The 24,311-nt window shown below is 34.2% G+C and overlaps 3 protein-coding genes across 3 annotated transcripts; all 3 read left to right on the forward strand.

The window, feature by feature from the left end:
- Window positions 1–564: 564 nt before the first annotated feature.
- Window positions 565–3,349, forward strand: LOC122601662 (probable leucine-rich repeat receptor-like protein kinase At1g35710). The gene is made up of 2 exons (XM_043774404.1): window positions 565–2,860; window positions 2,944–3,349. The coding sequence occupies exons 1-2, from the start codon at window positions 565–567 to the stop codon at window positions 3,234–3,236; spliced, it is 2,589 nt and encodes an 862-aa protein (XP_043630339.1). The 3' UTR covers window positions 3,237–3,349.
- Window positions 3,350–5,255: 1,906 nt separating this feature from the next.
- Window positions 5,256–7,613, forward strand: LOC122601664 (probable leucine-rich repeat receptor-like protein kinase At1g35710). Its single transcript, XM_043774405.1, has 2 exons — window positions 5,256–7,233; window positions 7,321–7,613. Exons 1-2 carry the CDS (start codon window positions 5,256–5,258, stop codon window positions 7,611–7,613), a joined length of 2,271 nt encoding a protein of 756 aa, XP_043630340.1.
- A 14,130-nt stretch (window positions 7,614–21,743) lies between these two features.
- LOC122601665 lies at window positions 21,744–23,090 on the forward strand. Its single transcript, XM_043774406.1, has one exon. The coding sequence runs from the start codon at window positions 21,744–21,746 to the stop codon at window positions 23,088–23,090; it is 1,347 nt and encodes a 448-aa protein (XP_043630341.1).
- Window positions 23,091–24,311: the final 1,221 nt, after the last annotated feature.

Raw genomic sequence — 24,311 nt, forward strand, 5'->3', positions numbered from 1 at the left:
TAATAATCTATATGAACCATTTTCGAGAAATAATTACATTAGTTAATCCAGATTTCAATTTGATAGACTAACCACTTCTAGTCTTCAAATGCAAAAGTGTTACGTACATTACAATAGTTGAAAATTTTGTATAATTTTTAGATCATTTATAGAGGTCTTGGTGTGATTCATCCAATGAAAAGGTCCATATTTCTTTGACAATCATCAATACTATTCTACCAATCATTTCCATCCTCATGTACTTCGACCCATATATATTTCTTACTTTAGAATTCGAAATGACACAACAGTTGCCACCTTGACTCAGCTCGTGATAATTGTCTTTGATAGATGAGGGCTACTTGTGTGGACTCAAGTTTCCTGTCGACTTAAAAAATACACGGTCTTAATTACTAGCCTAACTCTATATATATATATTGATCAAATAATGAATCCAATATATATATATATATATATATATTATGAATCCAGTATTAAACAATGATGATGTCATGTAGTACTATTACTTCTCCTATTCATCAGATGGTTTTTTTCCCTGTATTATTTATGATGCTCCTGTTTATTATGTTATCCAAAACAAATGCTACTGATGATTTTAACATTACTTCGTTAGAGAGAAAAGCTTTGCTTGCAACTAAATGGTGGCCGGGGCATTTAAATGCTTCATATCATTGTAAACGTTGGTCTGGAATCAGATGCAATGAAGCAGGAAGTGTAGTTTCTATAGAGATCGACGACCGCATTTATGGTTCCTCTGATGAAGGTCCACATGATCTGCGAAGCCTCGACTTTTCTGCATTTCCGAACCTCGGTAGCCTTGTCATTCGAAACTTTAGGCTTGAAGGAAGCATTCCAGAGGAGATTGGTTTGCTATCAAATCTGACTGAACTATCACTTTCTTGGAATCGCCTCACTGGTACGTTACCTGTTTCACTCACCAATCTCACCCTTTTAGAACACCTCGATCTTGATGGTAACGATTTCACTGGTATGTTACCTGTTTCACTCGCCAATCTCACCCATTTAGAACACCTCGATCTTTCTGGTAACAATTTCAGTGGTAACATACCCGTTTCACTCACCAATCTCACCCATTTAAGATACCTTTATCTTTCTGGTAACAATTTCAGTGGTAACATACCCGTTTCACTCACCAATCTCGCCCATTTAAGATACCTTTATCTTTCTGGTAACAATTTCAGTGGTAACATACCCGTTTCACTCACCAATCTCGCCCATTTAGAAATCCTTAATCTTTTTAACAACAATTTCAGTGGTAACTTACCTGTTTCACTGAACAATCTCACCCATTTAAGATACCTTGCTCTTGGTAAGAACAGTTTCAGTGGTAACATACCTGTTTCACTCGCCAATCTCACCCATTTAGAATACCTTTATCTCGGTGGAAACCAACTTATTGGTCCAATCCCACCATCTTTTGGTTCCATGGTAGATCTCACAGTCCTTGACTTGAGCACAAATCACTTGAATGCATCTATCCCACAGGAACTAAGTAACTTGCAACATCTACAAAAGCTGGATCTGGGCGATAACTTTCTGGATGGCCCACTCTCAATTATAAGTTTTCGTAATCTTAGCGAACTAATATTTTTAAACCTCGGCATGAACCGCATCAGTGGCCCCATCCCTATAGGATTAGCAAATTTGACCTACTTAGATTCTCTCGACCTTAATCATAACAATCTTGAGGGTCCTCTTCCTCAAGAATCTGAAAAGCTGTCAAAACTTCTAAATCTCGATCTTTCATTCAACCATTTGTCGGGAAACATATTGAAGTTTCAAAATCCATGTAATCTGCAGCATTTAGACCTATCTAAGAATCTTTTGACTGGGGCCATCACAACACTAAGTTTTTGCCATTTTTTGGACTATGTGGACCTTAGTAGTAATAATTTAGTAGGAGAGGTACCGTTTTTAGATTTAAAATATTATTTCACACACATTAATCTTTCTAACAATCATCTGACTGGGATCTTTCCTAATAACCTACAAAACCAGTATGTAGATATTGACTTATCAAACAATGACTTCACTACCGGTAACTTCACTAGAGGTAACTTCACTAGCGGTAACATCACTAGCATAGACTTCACTGGAAAATCTGCCCACAAAAGCAACAAACACATTGTCTATATGGGTATTTTTCTTCCTCTCTTCTTTGGAACTTCCATCTTAATATTTTGTTATGTGCTTTACCGTCGTAAAAAGACCCCAACAAATAAAACTCATATTGAATTGATAAAACACGGAGATGTGTGCACAATATTGAACTACGATGGAACAATTGCATATGAAGACTTCATCACGGCTACGGAGGACTTTGACCTCAAATACTGCATTGGAACCGGTGGATATGGCAGTGTTTATGAAGCCAAACTGCCCAGTGGTAGGGTATTTGCTTTGAAAAAACTCCATCGGTTTGAAGCAGAGCAACCCGCATTTGACCAAAGTTTTAAGAATGAGGTCCAAGTACTAACCAACCTAAGGCACAAAAACATTGTCAAACTGTATGGTTTTTGTTTGCATAACAAATGCAACTTCCTTGTTTATGAATATATGGAAAAGGGTAGCCTGTTTTGCGCTCTGAGTAACAGTCAATTTGCCATCCAGTTGGATTGGATCAAGAGGGTGAACATTGTCAAACAGGTAGCTCATGCCTTGGCATATATGCATCATGATTGTATACCACCAATCATTCATAGAGACATATCAAGCAACAACATTCTCTTGAACTCCGAGATGGAAGGATTTGTTGCCGATTTTGGAGCAGCACGATTGCTTGACTGTGATTCGTCCAACCAAACAGTTGTAGCAGGAACCTTGGGATATATTGCTCCAGGTAGTATATACACAGATTTATGCTTCTTTTACGTCCGCTTTTAGTTAAAAATTTACTAACGATCTTTTGGAATAATCATATAGAACTTGCGTATAGCATGATTGTGACAGAGAAATGTGACGTGTATAGCTTTGGGGTGGTGGCACTTGAAGCAATTTGCGGAAAGCATCCAGGGGACCTCCTGTCATCTTTAAACCGTTCTACTGGGCAAGATATATTATTAGACGATCTATTGGACCCGCGATTGACTTACCCAACTGACCAGCTGATCCGAACGGAAATTGCTCGTGTTTTTCAAGTAGCATGGGCATGCATTCTCACAGATCAAAAGTCACGGCCCACAATGAAAACCATTTCACAAGAATTTTCACGTTAAAACAATCGTATTCGTATATGCTCTTATAATATAGTATCCGCAATTGTTTTTGCCGTATTGTACTCGTATGCTGTATGCACCTGCTTTTTCATTCGGATTTCAATATTTCTATATGCAATATGTATAAAAAAAAAAGAAGACATGTGCAGTGTTGGATGTGATCAAAACTAAGGCTTATTTTTAGATTATAAAAGATCATACCACTGCTCGACCCTTTGAAGTTCAAACTGTAAAACGTACACACAAGAATCTATAACTTGCAAATATACACAGACTGTATAATTTGCAATAAAACAATTTGTTGACTCGAAGTCTTCTATGTCGTTTTCACCATTGACTTACAAAATTATGCAACTAGTACATTCTAGCGATTATAACTAGTAAATTCTACTTTGTTGACACTATTTCCACCTTTTGTGACAGTCCATTGATAAAATTACAAACAACTAATAACCGAACTATTAAAATACTTGTTTAGGTTGCGATGCGAGTATATGTAATTGGTCCATCTGAACCATTTTCGAGAAATAGTTACGCTAGCTATTCCAGATTTGATGGACCAACCACTTATTAGTTGTAAAATTTGTATATTTTTTGCATCATTTAATTTATAGAGGAGGTCTTGGTGTGATTCATCCAATGATCAACGAATTCTAATCTAATAATATATCATCATCATCACTATCATCTGATCTAAACACTTGCGATGATATAATAGTGTTCTTGTAATCTACTTTTTCAAATGAGAGCACTAGTTTCTGGTATCTACTTTTCAAAATGAGTGACCGTTATTTTGTCTCAATATGTGTATCCCGGTTATAACTATTTTTTTGTCCCTAAATTAATATCGTATAGTGACCAAGATTTAATGATAATTTTTTCTAATGACTAACCAAACACTACTACTCCGAACTCTAACAGGGTTAATAGTAACTAATTAGCGTTGTTAGGACCAAATTAATCATAAGTTATGTCTTTTTTGTTGTGTCTATGAATAATAATATTTATTTTTTTAAAATAACAGCTTTGGCACAATAAATAGATATATATCTTTAATTGATATAACTGGACAATAATGATGTGAAAGCGAAAATCCAACCCGTACGAGGGGTTAGAAAAATTTATATAAAGATACTACTACTTGTGGACTCAAGTTTCTTTTGGACTAAAATATCATTTTATTTGTACTTAAATAATGTTGTTAATATAAAAGTCAGTTAAACTTTAAGATAAAAATATACAAGTAACTCTTTTATACACGTTGATGATAACCAATCAGATTCATTACTAAGACTCCAATTTTTAAAAGTTGTTAACACAATGTCGCCTAATGAGTGGCAGAACACAACTATTACATAATACTAGTATTGATCAAGTATATCAATAAAATATTATCCATATTCTTCTAACTATTAGATATTCAACTTAAAAAATTAAACAATGCAGTCATGTATTTTTTCCAATATAATAAGTTGTATTCTCATTGTGAATGAATATTTGGTATATATAGAATCACATGCTATGAAGTAGGAAGTGCACTTAGTTTTCTATATCTATCTCTGTTTTAGAGATTTTGAGCATCAAATCGAACAAGTTTCACTTTTATTTTCAATGATTAATTAGGTGTTTCCATGTGAATTGGGATGACTGTTTTACTTAATGAGATTTGTTTATGTTTTTGCTTAATTTTCTTTTTGATGAATCAATTAATTTAGAATTCGAATGACACAACAATTGACATCTTGACTCAACTTGTGATAATTGTCTTTGATGAGGGCTACTTGTGTGGACTCAAGTTTCCTATTGACTTCAAAAGTACACGGTCTTAATATATATATTTATTAAATGAATCCAATATATATATATATATATATATATATTATGCATATTAATATTAATTCTTTAATAGTTAATTATTAAACAATAATGATGTCATGTAGTGTTTCCTCCAATAATATTACTTTTCTCATTCATCAGATGGTTTTTCTCCCTGTATTATTTATGATGCTCCTGTTTATTATGTTATCCAAAACAAGTGCTACTGATGATTTTAACATTACTTCGTTAGAGAGAAAAGCTTTGCTTGCAACTAAATGGTGGCCGGGGCATTTAAATGCTTCATATCATTGTAATGCTTGGTACGGAATCATATGCAATGAAGCAGGAAGTGTAGTTTCTATAGAGATCTACTACCCTTTTAATGGTTCCTCTGAAGAAGGTCCACATGATCTGCGAAGCCTAGACTTTTCTGCATTTCCGAACCTTGGTAGCCTTGTCATTGAAAGCTTTATGCTTGAAGGAAGCATTCCAGAGGAGATTGGTTTGCTATCAAATCTGACTGAACTATCACTTCCTTGGAATCGCCTCACTGGTATGTTACCTGTTTCACTCACCAATCTCACCCATTTAGAAATCCTTGTTCTTTTTAACAACAGTTTCAGTGGTAACATACGAGTTTCACTCACCAATCTCACCCATTTGCAACTACTTGATCTTTCTAGGAACAATTTCAGTGGTAACATACCCGTTTCACTTGCCAATCTCACCCATTTAAGATACCTTTATCTCGGTAGAAACCAACTTACTGGTTCAATTTCACCATCTTTTGGTTCCATGGTCAATCTCACAGTACTTGACTTGAGCACAAATCACTTGAATGCATCTATCCCACAGGAACTAAGTACCTTGCAACATCTAGAAAGGCTGAACCTGGGTGACAACTTTCTGGATGGCCCACTCTCTATTATAAGTTTTCGTAATCTTAGCAAACTGACAATTTTAAACCTCGGCATGAACCGCATCAGTGGCCCCATCCCTCTAGGATTAGCAAATTTGACCTACTTAGATTCTCTCGACCTTAATCATAACTATCTTGAGGGTCCTCTTCCTCAAGAATCTGAAAATCTGTCAAAACTTTCTTATCTCGATCTTTCATTCAACCATTTGTCGGGAAACATATTGAAGTTTCAAAATCCATGTAATCTGCAGCATTTAGACCTATCTAAGAATCTTTTGACTGGGGCCATCACAACACTAAGTTTTTGCCATTTTTTGGACTATGTGGACCTTAGTAGTAATAATTTAGTAGGAGAGGTACCGTTTTTAGATTTAAAATATTATTTCACACACATTAATCTTTCTAACAATCATCTGACTGGGATCTTTCCTAATAACCTACAAAACCAGTATGTAGATATTGACTTATCAAACAATGACTTCACTAGAGGTAACTTCACTAGCGGTAACTTCACTGGAATATCTGCCCATAAAAACAACAAACACATTGTCTATTTGGATATTTTTCTTCCTCTCTTCTTTGGAGTTAGCTTCTTAATACTTTGTTATGTGCTTTACCGTCGTAAAAAGACCCCAACAAATAAAATTCACATTGAATTGATAAAACACGGAGATGTGTGCACGATATTGAACTACGATGGAACAATTGCATATGAAGACTTCATCACGGTTACGGAGGACTTTGACCTCAAATACTGCATTGGAACCGGTGGATATGGCAGTGTTTATGAAGCCAAACTGCCCAGTGGTATGGTATTTGCTTTAAAAAAACTCCATCGGTTTGAAGCAGAGCAACCAGCATTTGACCAGAGTTTTAAGAATGAGGTCCAAGTGCTAACCAACCTAAGGCACAAAAACATTGTGAAACTATATGGTTTTTGTTTGCATAACAAATGCAACTTCCTTGTTTATGAATACATGGAAAAGGGTAGCCTGTTCTGTGCTCTGAGTAACATTGAATTTGCCGTACAATTGGATTGGATCAAGAGGGTGAACATTGTCAAACAGGTAGCTCATGCCTTGGCATATATGCATCATGATTGTATACCACCAATCATTCATAGAGACATATCAAGCAACAACATTCTATTGAACTCCGAGATGGAAGGATTTGTCGCCGATTTTGGAGCAGCGAGATTGCTCGACTGTGATTCGTCCAACCAAACGGTTGTATCTGGAACCTTGGGATACATTGCTCCAGGTAGTTTTTACACCATCTTATATATGCTTCTTTTACGTCCAATCTGAGTTAAAACTCTACTAACGATATTTTGTTATAATCATATAGAACTTGCGTATAGCATGACTGTGACAGAGAAATGTGACGTGTATAGCTTTGGGGTGGTGGCACTTGAAGCAATTTGTGGAAAACATCCCGGGGAACTCCTCTCGTCTTTAAACCGTTCTAGTGGTAAAGATATATTATTGGACGATGTATTGGACCCGCGACTGCCTTATCCAACCGACCAACTGATTCGTACGGAAATTGCTCGGGTCTTTCAACTAGCATGGGCATGCATTCTCACAGATCCAAAGTCTCGGCCCACGATGAAAATCATTTCACAAGAATTTTCACGTTAAAACGATCATACTCTTTATAATATGGTATCCGCAATTGTTTTTGCTGTATTGTACTCCTATGCACCTGCTTTTTCATTTGGATTTCAATATTTACTAGATTTAGAACCCGTGTGAAAACACGGGATTTTGTTAGAAAAAATTTTAAAATATTAAAGAAAAAACATTTTTATTGAATAATTATAAGGTTATTTACTTTTGTATGTTTCGTTTTTATTGAATAATTATAAGGTTATTTATTTTTGTATGTTTCGTTTTTATTGAATAATTATAAGGTTATTTATTTTTGTATGTATAGAAAAACTAAACTTTGGTTCTATTGATAGTTGGCCATTCAAAATACATAAAAGCATTAGTAGATGGAGTGGATTATTATGAGGGGGTTTCGAGAGTCCTGGGTTTCATCCCAAGCTTGCGTGGTTCGTGCACCGCATACTGCCCAATTGGATGTCACTGTGGTGTCTCGAATGCTAACCGATAATTACTAACTTGTTAAAAAAAAACCAATCCTTTTGTTTGAAAATAACATCATATGAATTGTTTGAAAATAACATCTGCAACAAAATAAAGTATAGAAGCATGCTTCTACACATCATATGAGATTAACTTCTTCATGATCCTTTTGTTTATAGAGACTTGAGCATCATTCACTTCAGGAGTTACAGCCACATTTTTCCTAACACCAATACTGGTTGACATGTAAAATTAATATTGATACAGTTAAATAGAAAAATATACATCAAAATCAGCAAAGTGTAAGCACCCTCTTCCGAGCTTATTGGCTTCCAATTCGAAATCTTCATCGACAAAAATTCGAGTGACAGACATATCATTTTGAATTGTCAAGTTACCTAAACAATAGAACGTAAAAATTTCAATAAATAATCCAAACAATAAACTGGTTACTTATAGATACAAATTTACCATTACATTCCTTAATCTTTGCTTGTTGGATGATAGTAATGATCATCTGTTTATTCATCAACATAGATTTGAGGAGGGGACACGTATTATTTGGTGGGTTGACCATAAAAATCATGGGGGGGGGGGGGGGGGGCTATTTAGGCGATGGGTTGACTATATATTTCCTTGAATGTGCATTGTCATTCAATACTACCAAAGAGAAAAAAACTAAACTTACTTTAGTGATAATGCCAACAACTCATTCGTAATTTCAATAGGAAGTAGAAGTTTATGAGTCAACTGTTAGATATCAAGAAACTAAAAGATTAATGCACTTTAACTTTTTGCCTAATAATTATATACTCCTATCGTTTAATCATATAGCATTTTTCATTTTGTGAGTTCGTTTATATGGTTTTGCCTTGTGGGAATGAGCAAAGAAGTTGAGATCCCCCATTCTCCATGAGATAGACTAATAGTAAAATTTTGGAAACCCTCCAATGACTATGTCAATAAACAAAAGCGAGATCGAGAATTCACCTCTAAAGATTTGGTCAACTTCCCATCCGTAATTGCAACTTCAAGTCCTTCGAAAACAATAGGCAACCATTTCTTGCAAATTGAATGAACAGCAAGATCCACGATTAGTACGAACATGGCTTCAAAAGCTCCCCCCATATAGCTTTTAACCTACCTTTGATCATCCGCACTCCCGAAAAACTGCTACCAAAGTTTGCATACACAACACAAGTGAATAAGTAAGATTTATAAAGGTTTGGGACAACAAAAGTAAAATTGATATATTTAAGATCGGTTTACTCAAAAATAAGTAAATTACTAAAATTTTCACAATCACATGGATATTTGCATTGAATCCTACTAAGATTCACCAAATGTGATGTTGCAAATCTGATATTAGTAGTTGCATAAGATACATTCTTGATCACACAAGGCAATAGGCTCGTTTAACTGTATTTGAAGTGTCAGCCAACAAACCCATAGCCATGAGTAATGCAAACAAATCTTCATCAAAAACAATTCCAATTAGTAAAAATAAAAAAGAAAAACACTACTAAAGAAAAGATCAAAACACTTTTATAGTAAAGCTACTTTTTTAGCATGATAGACATAAAAACATACCCAACCAGTTTGCAACTCAATATAAGATGCAATTTCTACGAACCATGTTTATTACTCGTATCTATGTTCAGAACGACAATGAAAGTAAGAGCAAACTAAAAAATTACCTTCATTTCGAAACAATGCTCCAAAAGCACTGAAAATATCATAAAGTAGTTTCACATCTACATCCTGCAGATAATATTTTGACAATTTGAGTATAAAAATGTATGTGTGATGGAATAAAAGTAAAGGCAAAAAAAGATCTTTTAGTTGAACTTGAGAATAATAAATCTATCTATTAATGTTTGATGGCATACCAAGTCATCAGTTTTAAGCAAAAGCAACTAATAAACAAAAATGCTTGTAAGAAAAAGGTCACAAAAATATTCGAGTTGCCATTCCAAAACCTTTTTAACGTATAACACCATATTTGTTGAGCAAGAATATATAGCTGTGGAACCATTAACAGTTTTCTACTTAGAAATGGACAATATTTAATAAAGATACAACAAAGTGAAGCGATTGATACCCGGTTAGAAGGTCCAGTATTTTCAGCTCAAAATAATGGCCACCAAATGCATATGCTATTTGTTTCTTCAATACACCACTTTCTTGGGGTTTTGACTTCTTAAACATGAGAAGTAGCAACTTCTTCATAATGGCTAGAGATAACAACCACGTTTCGCTGAAGAAGAACATGAGATAAAATTAAAACAGAAAATAATAGCCAACAAATTCGAAAGGGGGAGAAGGGGAGGGGGATATATTTTTGGGTGTCTTAACCATAAAATTCAGGGGGGGTCTTTTAGGTGGGGGATGCATAACTTGAGTTATACGACTTCATAACTTCTATTTTTTCAATGATATATTATATCAATGGCAACAAAAAATAAAAAATAAAAAGCGTCTACATAAGGTTTGAATCTATAAAAAAACAGTCGATACGTTTGACTTTTGAGGTCAAAACTTTACAACTCCTAAAACCAAGAATTTATAGCTGATAGTTGTTTAAGAACACTAACATTGCTTATCATATACTCCGTAAATCAATAATATTTCCAAGAGCAAAATATTACTTTTAACTTTAAAAGTTAAAGCCATCCAATATCGTTTACCTTTTATACAGATCCTTCACAAAGTAAGTATCATCCACCTGCAATATAATACTCTCCTGATCAGAATGAGTGTCTGAGGGCCTCAAAACTGTTGGTGGCTGCATTGAAAAATAAACATATATTAGCAATATTATCCTAATGAGTTGTGTTCAACAATTTCTTATGTCATTGAACGGGCTATTTAATCACATACCTCCCTCAGATGGATCAGTAAAAACGAATGATCCATAGCCTGAACCGGATCACTAAACAGTTTGTTTGCAGGATTTCCCTTGGCAGAAATTCGATTATCAAACCCACCAAAAAGTGATGAGATTCCCCAGCTTGTTCTTCCTAGAAATATATAGCCATCAAAGATGGGTAAAGCATTTAGAATGTAGACCCAAAAATAGTATTCACCCAAGAGCCCATTTCGACATGTAATATAAGTTACCCATTTTGACCCACTACCCAACCTACCCACACCATGTATTTGGTCTTCCCACCTAGAGCTTTAATACTAACTGAACTTAAAATATCTAGAAATTCAAATAAGATATAAAAGCAACATCAATATACATTCTTGCTATATTGCAGCAAGGTACCTAATCCATGTTGACCCAAACCAGTTTTTAACCTCTTACCGTACCCAACCCAACCTAACCCACCCATTTTTCCACCTCTAGTGTAAACACTATCAAGATTTAACAGGTTGTTTACTAAGATCTTTAAAAAGCTTGTATAAAATCTTCAGAGTCCAAGTTCATAAATATTATGACTCTGCTATCATTACCTTTTTCATACATGGATTCATTAGATTCTCTTCTTGTGCATTTGTTCGTACCTGAAAATAAAACATACATTAAAATCAGAATTTGTTCAACAAACCCTAAATCGTAAAACAAAACTGCTATTAAGGAGTTCTTCAAATCCCTGATTTCTTCCAAGAGCACATCAAGAGTTCATTTATTTATGAACACAAATTTACCTCAAAAAATAAACAGTTTTGAAGCAAGATGAAGAAACAGATTGGAAACGAATTTGGTAGATTCATACTTGTTACAGAACTTTGAACATCAATTGCAAAAGAAGAATAAAAATCTACTAATAATGAAACATGTATCGTCTTTAAAACCCATCAGATCTGTGAAGAGATAGAAGAAAGTATAAAAGATTGGAAAGTGTTACCTTTACATCATCTTCATCTCTCAAAATCGGTAAATGATCCATCTTCATCATATATTCATCCGCAAGAATCTGATATGTGAAAGAAGAAAGAATATAATCAACGAGATAACTTGATACGTGGAAGGAGATAAAAGGAGTGTTGGAAATGAAAGAGTGTTGAAGAAGATTGATTTAGTGTAGGGGAAAGAGAGAGGGAGAGGATAGTACAATTTTCAATTTCAATTTTTAGAAGCCCGCCCAGTTTGCCACCTCCAGATTCTTTTTTCAATTTTCAATTTCCGTTTTTTTTTAAATTGTATAAAACTTTTTATTAAATAAAAGCACACACATGACATCGTCAAGTGTGTGCACTTTATGATGTATCAATGCTAAGCATTTGACACATCAGTTTTTATGAGATCATCACCTAAGCTCCTTTAGTAGGAAAGGGAGATATATGCAATAGGTATAAAAAAAAGATGATATTGATCGTCTATGACATTTGCAGTGTTGGATGTGATCAAAACTACACTACTATAAAAATAGCCTTTAATGACACCTAAATTATGACACACGCATTTTAATAATAGGCAAAAACATGAGTCATAAAAATACTGTCATAATTTATAAAATTTGAACGTTTTATGACACGCAATTATTAGTGTCATACAAAAGTGTAATGTAAGGCGGATACACTTTCCTTGTGTGTCAGTCCCATGGTGTCGCCTTATTATTTTGTTCCCACAAAAAAAACCCAGAAAAAAACCCCATTCGATCAATAGTCGATTACCAACCCCCCAAAAAACCCCATTCGATCAATAATCGATTAGATCGCATCATCTGATTTTATGTCGTACTGTTCATTTAATTTCACTCGCCTGAAATACGGTTCATCATCTAATTAGATCGCATCATCTAATCAGGATACGGTTCGCCTGAGAATCAATTGGTAGTTTTAATTTCACTCTTTTTGTTAAATTATTTTTTAATTATTATCTACATATATATATATATGTGTCTGTGTCTATATATCTATATTGAATGCAAAAAATATATTTGATATCTATATATCTATGTGTGTCTATATAGCTATATATATGTATCTGTGTTTATATTGAATGCAAAAATATATCTATATGTATTTGTATCTAATTTGTTTCGTAAATTTCCTGGTTATGAATTTTGTCATCTCCGTAGCCCTACACCTACTCAAATTCAGGTTTTTTTTATTTTTTATTTAATTCTATTTAATTACATTCATTCATTAATTGATTTTTAAGTAATTGAATTATTTTTTTTTGTGTGTGATTAACAGCCGTTTGGATTTGCGGTATTCGTTGCTTAGCCGTTTGGATTTTCTCGTCGATATGAATAATGTAGTAACTTTTTAATAATATATACAAATGGAAGCTTGACATACATTCTGCTTTAGATTCGTTAACTACTAGTTAAGATTGAGAGTTTATTTGGATAATAGTTAAAGCAGGAAAGGTTGCATAATAGTTGTAATATTTGGATTGTAAAATGCGTCAAAAAGAGTTGTGTATAGTATAGTATAGTATAGTATGTTTCATGATGTTGATACTTCCAATTAATAGCCTTTTGAATGAAATATCACTAAATGTCTTAAATGACTGCGTCTTGATAAAGTTTTTCTAGCAAAGAGGCGCCTTGCAGAGAGTGTCGTTCGTATTAAAAATTGTTTCCCAACCAACACAACGGTGATTTCGAAATACCCCTTAAGGTCAATCTATTTCCCTTATATGAAGACTCCATTCTTAACTTCTTAGAGTTCCACCATATATCTGTTATTGCATCCATATTCCTATCAGCCACTAACTGGTAAAACACACATCCTAACCTTCTTACAATTATTATAATCCAAATTGTTTATTACAAGAATCCTCCTATACGTGTAGTATGGACTATGGATCTGTCTACATGATCAGTAACCCTTTTACTTGGCAAGTTTTTTACTCCTGGCCTATGTTGAAATATAAGGGATTATTTTTTGTTGAAATATAAGTGATTATTTGACTGATATTGGTATTTGACGTCTGGTTAGGGATACATAAAACACCAAAAGACTTTGATGTTATCATGACAGCTGATCTTAATCAGGTTTTATCCCTTGAAACTAATACGATATTGTGCTATTTATAGTTTACATGGCTGGCATGATGGTGTTATTCTGTTGGTTGTATGTTGTTGAGGTAAGTATGCATGATAATCTTGCAGATTAAGAAGCAGTTTCATCGTTGTATAATCGTTGGATGTAGATTTCTCATCTCTCAAATGCCTAGAGGCTATAACCAATCAGACCTTAATCTCTGGAAAAACTCTATGCATCGTGACTTTACTGTTAACAGGTATACGCTGCTTCTTTTGTGTATAATTTTCATTCTTGTGTATTGCACTGCGGAGAATTTAGTGTTTAATCACTATTGCTGGCTATCATGGTGAAAAGTTCTATAAAAGGCGCTTGCTGTGACTTATTTATTGTTTGATTTGTTTCTCGACTTCTTGGTTTCATTTTATGTATCTCTCTTTTTTTTTTAAAAAAAAGAAAATTTCTATACCCAGACTGCTCATTTTGCAACATTTAGGCTATGCTTAGAAATACTACCTTGTAATTAGTCCCAAACCCTCCTTGTCCGACCTTATTGGAATCACTCCAATTTTCTGTGGCTTAATCAACAGTAGATTATATGAAGTTCAAGCTACTGTTATTAGCTTCAGCAAAACAAGAGCCTGAAATATTAAGTGATTAACAGATTGTTCCAAGATGCATATATGCAATTTAGCAGATCACTAAACACTGTAGATGACGTACTGTTTTCTTTTCTTCTGTATATATTTTCGTTTGCTGTTAATTTTGATCGTGTGGTTATGGTATGTATTGTTCTCTCTTTTGGTATCTGTCTCTCTAATTGATGATTTTTGCTCCCACAAAAGAAACATTTACATATGTTTGATACTTAACTGTTACACTCAGAAATAGTCGTTTAATTTTCTAGGTAGAAACACCTGAGAAGGTTTGAAGAGAAGCTATTTTAGATGTGCATGTTTCTAAGAAAGAGCTCCAGGATGTTGATCTTGCCAAAATTGCTTCTATGACAACCGCTTTCACTGGGTAATTAACCTTAGAAACATTTATTGCTAGTGCAACCAACTTTTTATGTTTGAGTATGTGGTTTCTAATTTCTAATGCTTGTAGGACAATTTATCAATTGAATGTGCAAGGCAGATCTTGCAAATTTGGTAAATGAAGTGGCTTTGTTGGTAGGAAGACAAAACAAAGTGGTGGTTGAGAAAATGGATTTCATCCAAGCAGTGGAACGCTCAATTGCTGTAGTTCTTTTATATATTCTTTTAAAGTATAGGTGGACATTGTGTCTCAATATGGTCAATAGGTTGATTGGTTATACCCTTTCTCTATAGGATCAAGTGTGTAAGATTTAGTTCGGCTAAATTGGTAATGAGTTGAAAGTTACCGAAGTTATTTGTATTATGAGATTTGATATCTATGAAATGCGCTCTTTTGCTGTTTGTGTATTTATTTGTATTATGAGATTAAATGTTATTTAATGTGTGGATATTAGTAATTTTATATAAAAAGAATTTTTTTTAAAAAAAATTGAACCATGACACGCAAAAATGGTGTCATAAAATAGTGTCATACAAGTGTGTCGTAAAAGGGTGTCATAAAAGTGTGTCATAAATTCATGACGCGCAAAATGCGTGTCATAAAGCTTTATGACGAGTCGATTTATGACACCAAAAAGCATGTCATTTGACCCCTTTTATGACACGCAATCAGTGTCATTAAAGGCATTTTTTCTAGTAGTGCTAAGTCTTATTTTTAGATTATAAATGTGTTTATGTTAAGGCACTGCTCCACTGCTTTGACTCTTGAAAGTTTAAGGCACTGTCACTTTCGCACCAGCCCATGATGCACTAATTAGTTCCCAGCTCCTAAATAAATATATCAACACAGTACGTCTAAAATTAAAAATTCTCACATTAATGAAATGAAATTTGTGTGTCGATTAGAACTTACAAATGAACGGCTCGATAAGATGGTAGTTAACTCCACCAGAAAAGCCAGTCTTGTCGAGTTTGCTAGCAAAGTGTTCGATATCTTCTTCTAATAACCAAGGTGGCAAAGTAAATATGGCGTCATTAGGGGAATGGTTGAATCCTTCACTTTTCGGGAAATAAATTGGTAGCTCACGGAACGTTAGAAACTTTTTTATAATTGTTTTACTATATCCATTCGAGCCAACTATGCTTCAAGCCTTCAACGTCTCCAGGTTCCTCAAATCTGAAATCTGACCGAGTAGTGATCAGGCCCCTAGACAACTCTCATCAAACTAATCAAGTTTCCCATTTGGTTCCAAGAAAAATATGGGACACTCGATCAGGTTCACCATAGTGTTTCTGGTATCCACTTTTCAAAATGAGTGACCATTTTTTGGTCTCTATTTGTGTATCGCGGTTATAACTATTTTTTAGGTCCCTAAATTAACTATATCTATACCCGGTCGTTGACCGGGTTAGAAACAGTACATGTTGAACTTTACATACAAAGATAAATAAATTGACAAAAGTCTAAATATCAAACTTTTTTTAGCAAGCAACGTTAAACCTTTCAACCCTAAACCCGTCCACTATCCTGTCAACCTGATTAAGTTAGGTTGGTGAGTTAGTTTCGGGTTATCTGTTAGAGGTTCGGGTTAGTTTTTCTACCCAAAAGTTATCAAGCTGGGTATTTTCAACTCGTCAACCTGAACCCAGCCTTATTGACACCCCTATACAAATAAAAGACATACATAGTATTATAAAAAATATCGAAACTTAGATGGGCACGTATGTTATTAGTATTAGTTTAATAACAATTATTTTAAACAAATACGTATAAGATCATGACAAATTAAATTTTATTGCATTGTAAGGTGTCGGGTTTGCACGGCTTTGGCCGGGTTTTGACCCCTGCTCATGCCTAACACTGCTGCCATCCGTCACGACGCCACTGTTGTCACCCATCACCAATGTCACATTGCACTCACTTGAAATATATTTACTTTTAATTTAAAATTACAAATTTAAAACCTCATTTTATGAAGCCTTTCTTTCTTTCTATATATTTCGATCGAAAATCCCACACAACAATACTTATCCGCACTTGATATAAAGATTTTTAGATGTGAGCGCTTTCTTAAATTCTTTCCTTTTTCCTGGTTTCAAGTCTATCACCATTTTAATTTCATTAGCTACATAAAATATTTAAATTTAAATTGAAAATAATAAAAACATGACATAATTAAAAAAGTGTATATATATAACATTAAAAAGTAAACATTTTTAACAAAGTTTGACTTTAATTTCAAGGGCTCGGATTGTTTTGTGTATTATTTTAAATGGCGTAGATCAAAACTTGAATTTATTTTTTTCTCTTTGTAGCATGGACCATATGTATATTCTAGATTATACCCGGTCGATAACCAGGTTACCAAATAAACTTACAAAATAAACTTATACAATACACGTATCACTCACTACAAAACATATACGTCTTATAGTATATGAAAAAACATATCTTATATGAAATCCGTCATAATGTTAAGATAACAAACCTTCTACTTTTTTTGGTATAACATATATGGAGTCGGCTTGATATATATTAAGATTTTCAATATCGACCTTACTAAATAGGGTTGTGAAATCTCGACTCGGTAACTGACAAGTTGATATTTTAGGGTCAGGGGGTCGGGTTCACTCTTTGGGTTAATAGCTCAACCCACCTACCTAAAATATTTTAAATTTAAATAAAAAATTTTAATAGGTGGATCTACCAACTTATTTGATTAGACAATCCATAATCCATTTTACTTAAAACTAATCCGCCAACCACCAATCATGTCACCTAAAATCAACCCACCAAACCATTTAATCCGCCCGCTAACCTGATTATTATTATTTTTGTTTGTGGTTAAGTTTAGGTTGACGGATTGACAGGTTTGGGTTGAGATTTTCAAATCAATTTTTGATATTAAGCCATAACCACGTCGATGATATAGTTATTAAGGATTTTTCTAATTGAGAATTTTAATACTTATTTGTTAACTCTTTGCTCAAAATAAAGCTTATCTTAATTGTGACACCTTACAATATTTTTAATTTTATATTTATTTTTTAAGTCACATATTAAGTTAAAAATAAAATAAAATATTGTATATATGAGTATCAATTTATATACAACATGGATTTCCATGTTCCCCTTGCATGCATAAGCTTGAAAGTTTTATTTTTAAAAGTAAAATTGTATTAAATTAGTGCAAAAAGAAAAAATATTCACATCCGTAGTTTGTAGTAATGGATTGGAATCTGTAAGCGTTTTGGAAGTTTAGTTAAATAGCACAAAGTAATTATCATAATTATATAAGTAGTCAAACATTAAAAAGTTACCATATATAAAATAGTGAATTTTGACTTTTAATTTAGATGGTTAAGATTTATTTCTTGATTCATTTCAATGGCTAAGATCATCCTACAACTAAATTTTTTTCTCTTAGTTGTGGTAGCCATTAATATATATAATATCATATAGTGACCAATATTTAATGATAATTTTTTTAATGAACAACCAAACACTATTCCGAACTCTAACAGGGTTAATCGTAACTAATTCGCGTTGTTAGTAACCAATTTAATCATAAGTTATGTCTTTCTTGTTGTGTCTATGAATAATAATATTTATTTTTCTGAAATAAGAACTTTGGCACAAAAAATTAATATATATCTTTAATTGATATATAATAGGACAATAATGATGTGAAAGCGATAATCCAACCCTTTTACCATTCGTAACCATCCACCTTTTCACCTACATTTTTTTCTGCCACATCAGCATCACCTTTTCACCTTCTATTATTCTCCTTAACCATTCACCTATTATTTGGTCTCCACCTTTTTTTAATTAAAAATCCAATACATTTATACAATATATTTAAATTATAAAAACATATTAATTAATATATAATTAAAAGTTATATTATATTAAGACCATTACATTAATTAAAAGGACATAAATAAAAAATACATAATGATAATAACACTAAATTATAGTAGACTCCAACAGACTCGAATGTCATGTTTTTGTTGCTCCAACCACTCAATTTCTTTTGGACTTAGACCTTCATGTGTCATTTTTAAAATCTTAAATTACTTTAATTAGTTATTTAATATAAGTATGTATTAATTTATGTATTATAATCTTAAATTACTGTAATATTTTGTTGTTTAACTTATAAAGTACTAATACTCGTAGATATTATCTAAATTTTCAACCTATGTGCTATGTGCTAATTAAAATAATACGTGAGTTTTTAAACTTAAAAAAGAAAATACAAACACAACGAGTTTCGGTGAAAGAAATTGCAATTAATATACTTGTATGATCGGTTAAACATAACATATCTGTTGACCTTTTTAGTATAAGTGTAAGATGAAATATTAATATAAGTAAACAATAAACCATCTATTTTACAAGTAAACAATAAAATATTAATATACTTGTATGAGATGAAATTATTGCAGCAGGTCCACCATGACATATATTCTTTGTTTTCTTGTACATCCAAACCCACCAAATAGTCGGTGAACAGTTTAACCAAGCTAACTTCACCTATTGATATCACCGACTAGCCTTAACCATTCGCTGGCCTTCACTTTTTGTTTCACCTATGTATTTCACCGAGCGTTACAATTGGTCTTATGAGGGGTTAGAAAAATTTGTAGAAAGCTACCACTTGTGGACTCAAGTTTCTTTATGACTAAAATATTTTTGTATGTACTAAAATATTTTGTAAACAATAACGTTGTTAATATAGAAGTCCTATTGTATTTTTTGTAACGAGTTGAATTTTATGATAAAAATATAACTATTTTATAAACGTTAATTACGATCCATAAAATGTCATTAATAAGACTCCAATTTTTAAAAGTTGTTTGTACTATACTATTGATAAAGTATATCAAAGTGGCTTTTTTCGCTCTCTGGCGATTTGGGGGAAAAGTGGGAAACCTAATTCACCAAATTTCTTCCTAAATCCGTCAATTGAGCTGTTTTATCTCCATGATTTCCTTCAGTTCCTTGAAATTAAACACCCCACAAGTCTCTCTTTTCTGAAATGTCTCCTAATCGTAGATCGTCAAATCGTAAGGGGAAGGTTCCAGCAAAGTTTAAAAATACTGTTCATAATCTGACTAAGGGGCATTCTCAAAGTAAGGGATGCACCAATGAAATGGGAAAGGGTGCTAGTTCAAGTGAGGAACAGGATAATAATGGTCGAAATCCTAATGGGGCTGAAAACCTTAATGCGAATGTGAACAGTAAAGTGGTAGAGAGTATGGAATCTGGTGAAGCTGCTAATGCTTCAACGTCATTTGGTCAGGAGAATCTATCTAGTACTTCTGCACCTTCTGAGTTGAATACTTCCATGACTGTTGGAAAAGATGATATTAATGATCCTGCTAGTGCGTCGATAACAGGTGAGAAAACTGAAATTCTCAAGCAACCATTGTCGTATGCTAATGTTGTGTCTAACTCAAAAACAGTTCGAAAAGTTAATTTTCGTTTTCTGAACACAAGTTGAAGGGGTTGATGTTGTTTTACCAATTGACACGGTGAAACAGGTTAGCAATCGGTATGAAAACACGTTATATGGGTATTTTCTTGGAAATCGACTTGCATTCCCCGTGGTTGAAAATTATGTGAAGAATGCATGGGCTAAGTACGACATTGCCAAAACTATGATGAATTCAGTTGGATTCTTCTTTTTTAAGTTTGATAATAAGGAGGGAATGGAGAAGGTGCTGCAACAGGGGCCGTGGCTTATCAGGTCCACCCTTTTGTTTTTCAATTTATGGAGCCCGAATGCGAATCTCACTAAGCATGAAGTTACAAAGGTTCCTGTTTGGGTGAGATTAAAGAACATACCTCTGGTTGCCTTTTCAGAAGACGGCCTGAGTCTTATAGGATCCAAACTTGGGCGACCAGTTATGCTTGACTCTTACATAAGCAATATGTGCATGGAATCCTTGGGGACGTAATTCCTATGCCCCAGCCCTGATTGAATTGGATGCATCAAAAGAAGTGAGGAATGAACTAGTAATAGGGGTTCCTAGTTTAGAAAATAATGATATATCAAAAGTAACTATTGCAGTAAATATGAATGGAAACCTATCAGATGTGGAACTTGCAAGGTTTTTGGACATGATGATGTACATTGTCCGAAGTGTGCACAAGTCACTAAACAGACTGAAAAGGAAGATGGTTTTGAAGTGGCTATTCGTAAAGGGAATCGGAATGGGAAGCTTAAGCAGAATAATCAAGGGAAACAGATTGAAGGTGTACGCCTTGTAAAACCTAAACCAAGTTTTGTGTACAGGCGAAAACAACCTGCGAATGCATCACACAGTTCTGGAGCTCATGAGAACATAAATCAAAAGCACAAGGGTGAACAAATGAAGTCAGTTCCAAATAAGGTGCTGGTGGAGACACGTAATTCTTATTCAGTTTTGGATGATGTCTCAATTCTATCTAAAGGAATTGATGTACGAGATATTCATGATGGTGTGCTGGAACAAGTCACTCTGGAAGATACTAATGTGGAATCCTCTAAGCTTCGGGAGAAGAAATCAATTGATGGCGATGATAGTGAAGATGACGAGGTGGAAGAGATAATTGTTGATGATGGGGCCTGTTTTGGGCGTTCTACAGGGGCAGGCACTCCTGATGTGTTGGTTCACAATGTATAAAGTCGCGACCTGGAATATTGGGGGAATGAATAAGTTCCCAAAACAGAATGAGGTTAGACAGATGATTAGAGAAAACCAGTTATGTGCTTGTGCAATTCTTGTAACACATGTATCTCGTGATCAACTCAATAAGCTTTGTGGTTCGGTGTTTCAGTCCTGGTCTTGGAACTCGAATGCATCACTATGTATTAAAGGCGCTAGAATTGTACTAGGATGGAATCCTGATGTCGTGGATGTAATGATGATTAGTCAGATCGATCAGGTTATGCATACTCAATTTGTTTTTAAAGCAGACAGGAGGTCTTTCTTCTGTTCCTTTGTTTATGCACATAACAAGTATATTGACCGACGTGAACTTTGGAAGAATCTGGTGGTTCATAAGCAATTTGTTAAGAACAAGCCTTGGAGCATTATGGGTGATTTTAATGCCACTTTAAACTTGGAAGATAAGGCTTTAGGAATGTCATCTTTAGATATTGCTATGAGAGAATTTCGAGATTGTATCGAAACAATTGAAGTGGTTGATGTTAACAGTGTGGGGCTTCACTTTACATGGAATCAGAAGCCAAAAGGAATGGATGACCAACTTAAAAAGATAGATCGGGTTTTAGCTAATGTGGAGTTTATGGATATTTTTATGGGTGCTACGGCTATTTTCCAGCCATACCGGGTTTCTGATCATACCCCATCTGTCCTGCGCATTCCTATGAAGATTAAATTTCGGCCTAAACCTTTCAAAATTTCGAATTTATTACTTCATAATGAGAAGTTCTGGGATACTGTCTCTACGACCTGGAAGGAGGTGATTATAGGACATCACTCTTTCATTTTGGTGAAGAAACTTAAAGCTTTGAAAAGCCCTTTGCGCAAATTGTTATACTCTCATGGTAATATCCATACAAATGTTTCAAAGTTGAGGGTGGAACTTGATGAAGTCCAGAAAGCACTTGATAAAGAACCACATAACCAGATGTTGAAAGAGGAGGAAGCTGCTTACCTGCATGCTTTTAATGATGCTTTATTGACCGAGGAACATTTTCTAAAACAAAAGGCCAAAGTTGAATGGTTAAAAGTTGGAGACTCTAACTCAGCTTACTTTCATAAGGTCGTTAAAAGTAGGGTTCAAAGAAGACGTATCGATGTAATAATGGATCCGAATGGGAATCTGCTGGACGGTGATGGCCTAATTACAGCTTTCTTGAACCATTATGAACTGTTTCTAGGAAGAGCAGGTCGAGTCACGCCTTTAAATCATGAGAATTTATTCAATAAAAAGTTATCTACTGAAGTTGCTGATCATATGATAATACCTGTTGAAGATGATGAAGTTAAAGATGTTATTTTCGCTATGGGGAATGATAAATCCCTGTGACTAGATGGGTACTCAGCGGCTTTCTTTAAAGGAGCATGGGACATTGTTGGTTGTGATGTGATTAATGCTGTTAAGGAATTTTTTCCAGTGGAAAATTTTTGAAGGAACTCAATCATACTCTTATTGCTCTAATTCCCAAGGTTTCTTCCCTGTCAAGAATTAATGATTATAGGCTGATCTTGTTGTGTAATGTAATTCTGAAATGTATAACAAAAATCATTGCTAATCGGCTGAAGAATTGTCTTGCATATTTGGTAAGTGAAAATCAATCAGCTTTTATTCCGGGTAGAAGCATATCTGATAATATTCTTTTAACGCAACAGCTGGTGCATAATTACCATTTAGATAGAGGCCCAGCTAGGATGTGGACTGGGGTTTTTTGCGTTCTATTCTCAATGGGTTTTGCTTCCATCCGATTATGGTGGGTTGGATCATGGAGTGTGTGTCTACAGCTTCGTTTTCCCTATGTATTAATGGCACTCTTCATGGATTTTTTGTTGGAAAACGGACGACAGGGAGATCCTTTGTCCCCTTATTTATTCACTTTGGTTATGGAAGTTTTAACTCGCATTTTGGCTCGTAATGTGTCTTGTTCAGATTCCTTTAGGTATCATCATCGAAGTTCAGAGCATAACATCATTAATTTATGTTTTACGGATGATTTAATCTTATTTGCTCATGGGGATGTTGATTCTGCTAAAGTTATTATGGACTCTCTTGAGGAGTTTAAGAGTGTATCGGGTCTCATGCCAAGTCTCCTAATAAGTACAGCTTATTTTTGCAATGTTTTGTATCATGTTAAACTTGCTATTCTTGCTGTACTTCCATTTGAGGAGGGTCACTTGCCAGTGAAGTATCTTGGTGTCCCATTGATTTCTTCTAGATTGTTCCTTAGAGATTGCAAAGAGCTGGTGGAACGTGTCCAGAACCGTGTTTCTGATTGGAAGAACACGTCCTTATCTTATGCTGGACGACTTCAATTAATTAATTCGGTAATCCCCTCCCTTCATTTATGTCGGTCCTCCGTATTTGTATTACCTTCTAGAATCATACAAGATATTGAGAAAATTATTAGGGGGTTTCTTTGGTGCCAAGGGGAATTGAAAAGAGGCAAATCGAAAGTGGCTTGGGAAGTTGTTTGTCTTCCTAAAGAGGAAGGGGGTTTGGGCATTCGTAGCATTGCAGCTTTTAATAACGCCTTGATCACTAGACATATTTGGG

Source organism: Erigeron canadensis, chromosome 5, assembly GCF_010389155.1.
Source record: "Erigeron canadensis isolate Cc75 chromosome 5, C_canadensis_v1, whole genome shotgun sequence".
NCBI classification, from domain to species: Eukaryota; Viridiplantae; Streptophyta; class Magnoliopsida; order Asterales; family Asteraceae; genus Erigeron; species Erigeron canadensis.

What these genes read in the sequence shown, in the direction of transcription:
- LOC122601662 (XM_043774404.1), top strand. Translation starts at nt 565, where the DNA reads ATGTTATCCAAAACAAATGCTACTGATGATTTTAACATTACTTCGTTA. An exon ending in CTTGGGATATATTGCTCCAG is followed by an intron (nt 2,861 to 2,943) that starts GTAGTATATACA and finishes ATAATCATATAG; the next exon opens with AACTTGCGTATAGCATGATT.
- LOC122601664 (XM_043774405.1), top strand. Translation starts at nt 5,256, where the DNA reads ATGTTATCCAAAACAAGTGCTACTGATGATTTTAACATTACTTCGTTA. An exon ending in CTTGGGATACATTGCTCCAG is followed by an intron (nt 7,234 to 7,320) that starts GTAGTTTTTACA and finishes ATAATCATATAG; the next exon opens with AACTTGCGTATAGCATGACT.
- LOC122601665 (XM_043774406.1), top strand. Translation starts at nt 21,744, where the DNA reads ATGAATAAGTTCCCAAAACAGAATGAGGTTAGACAGATGATTAGAGAA.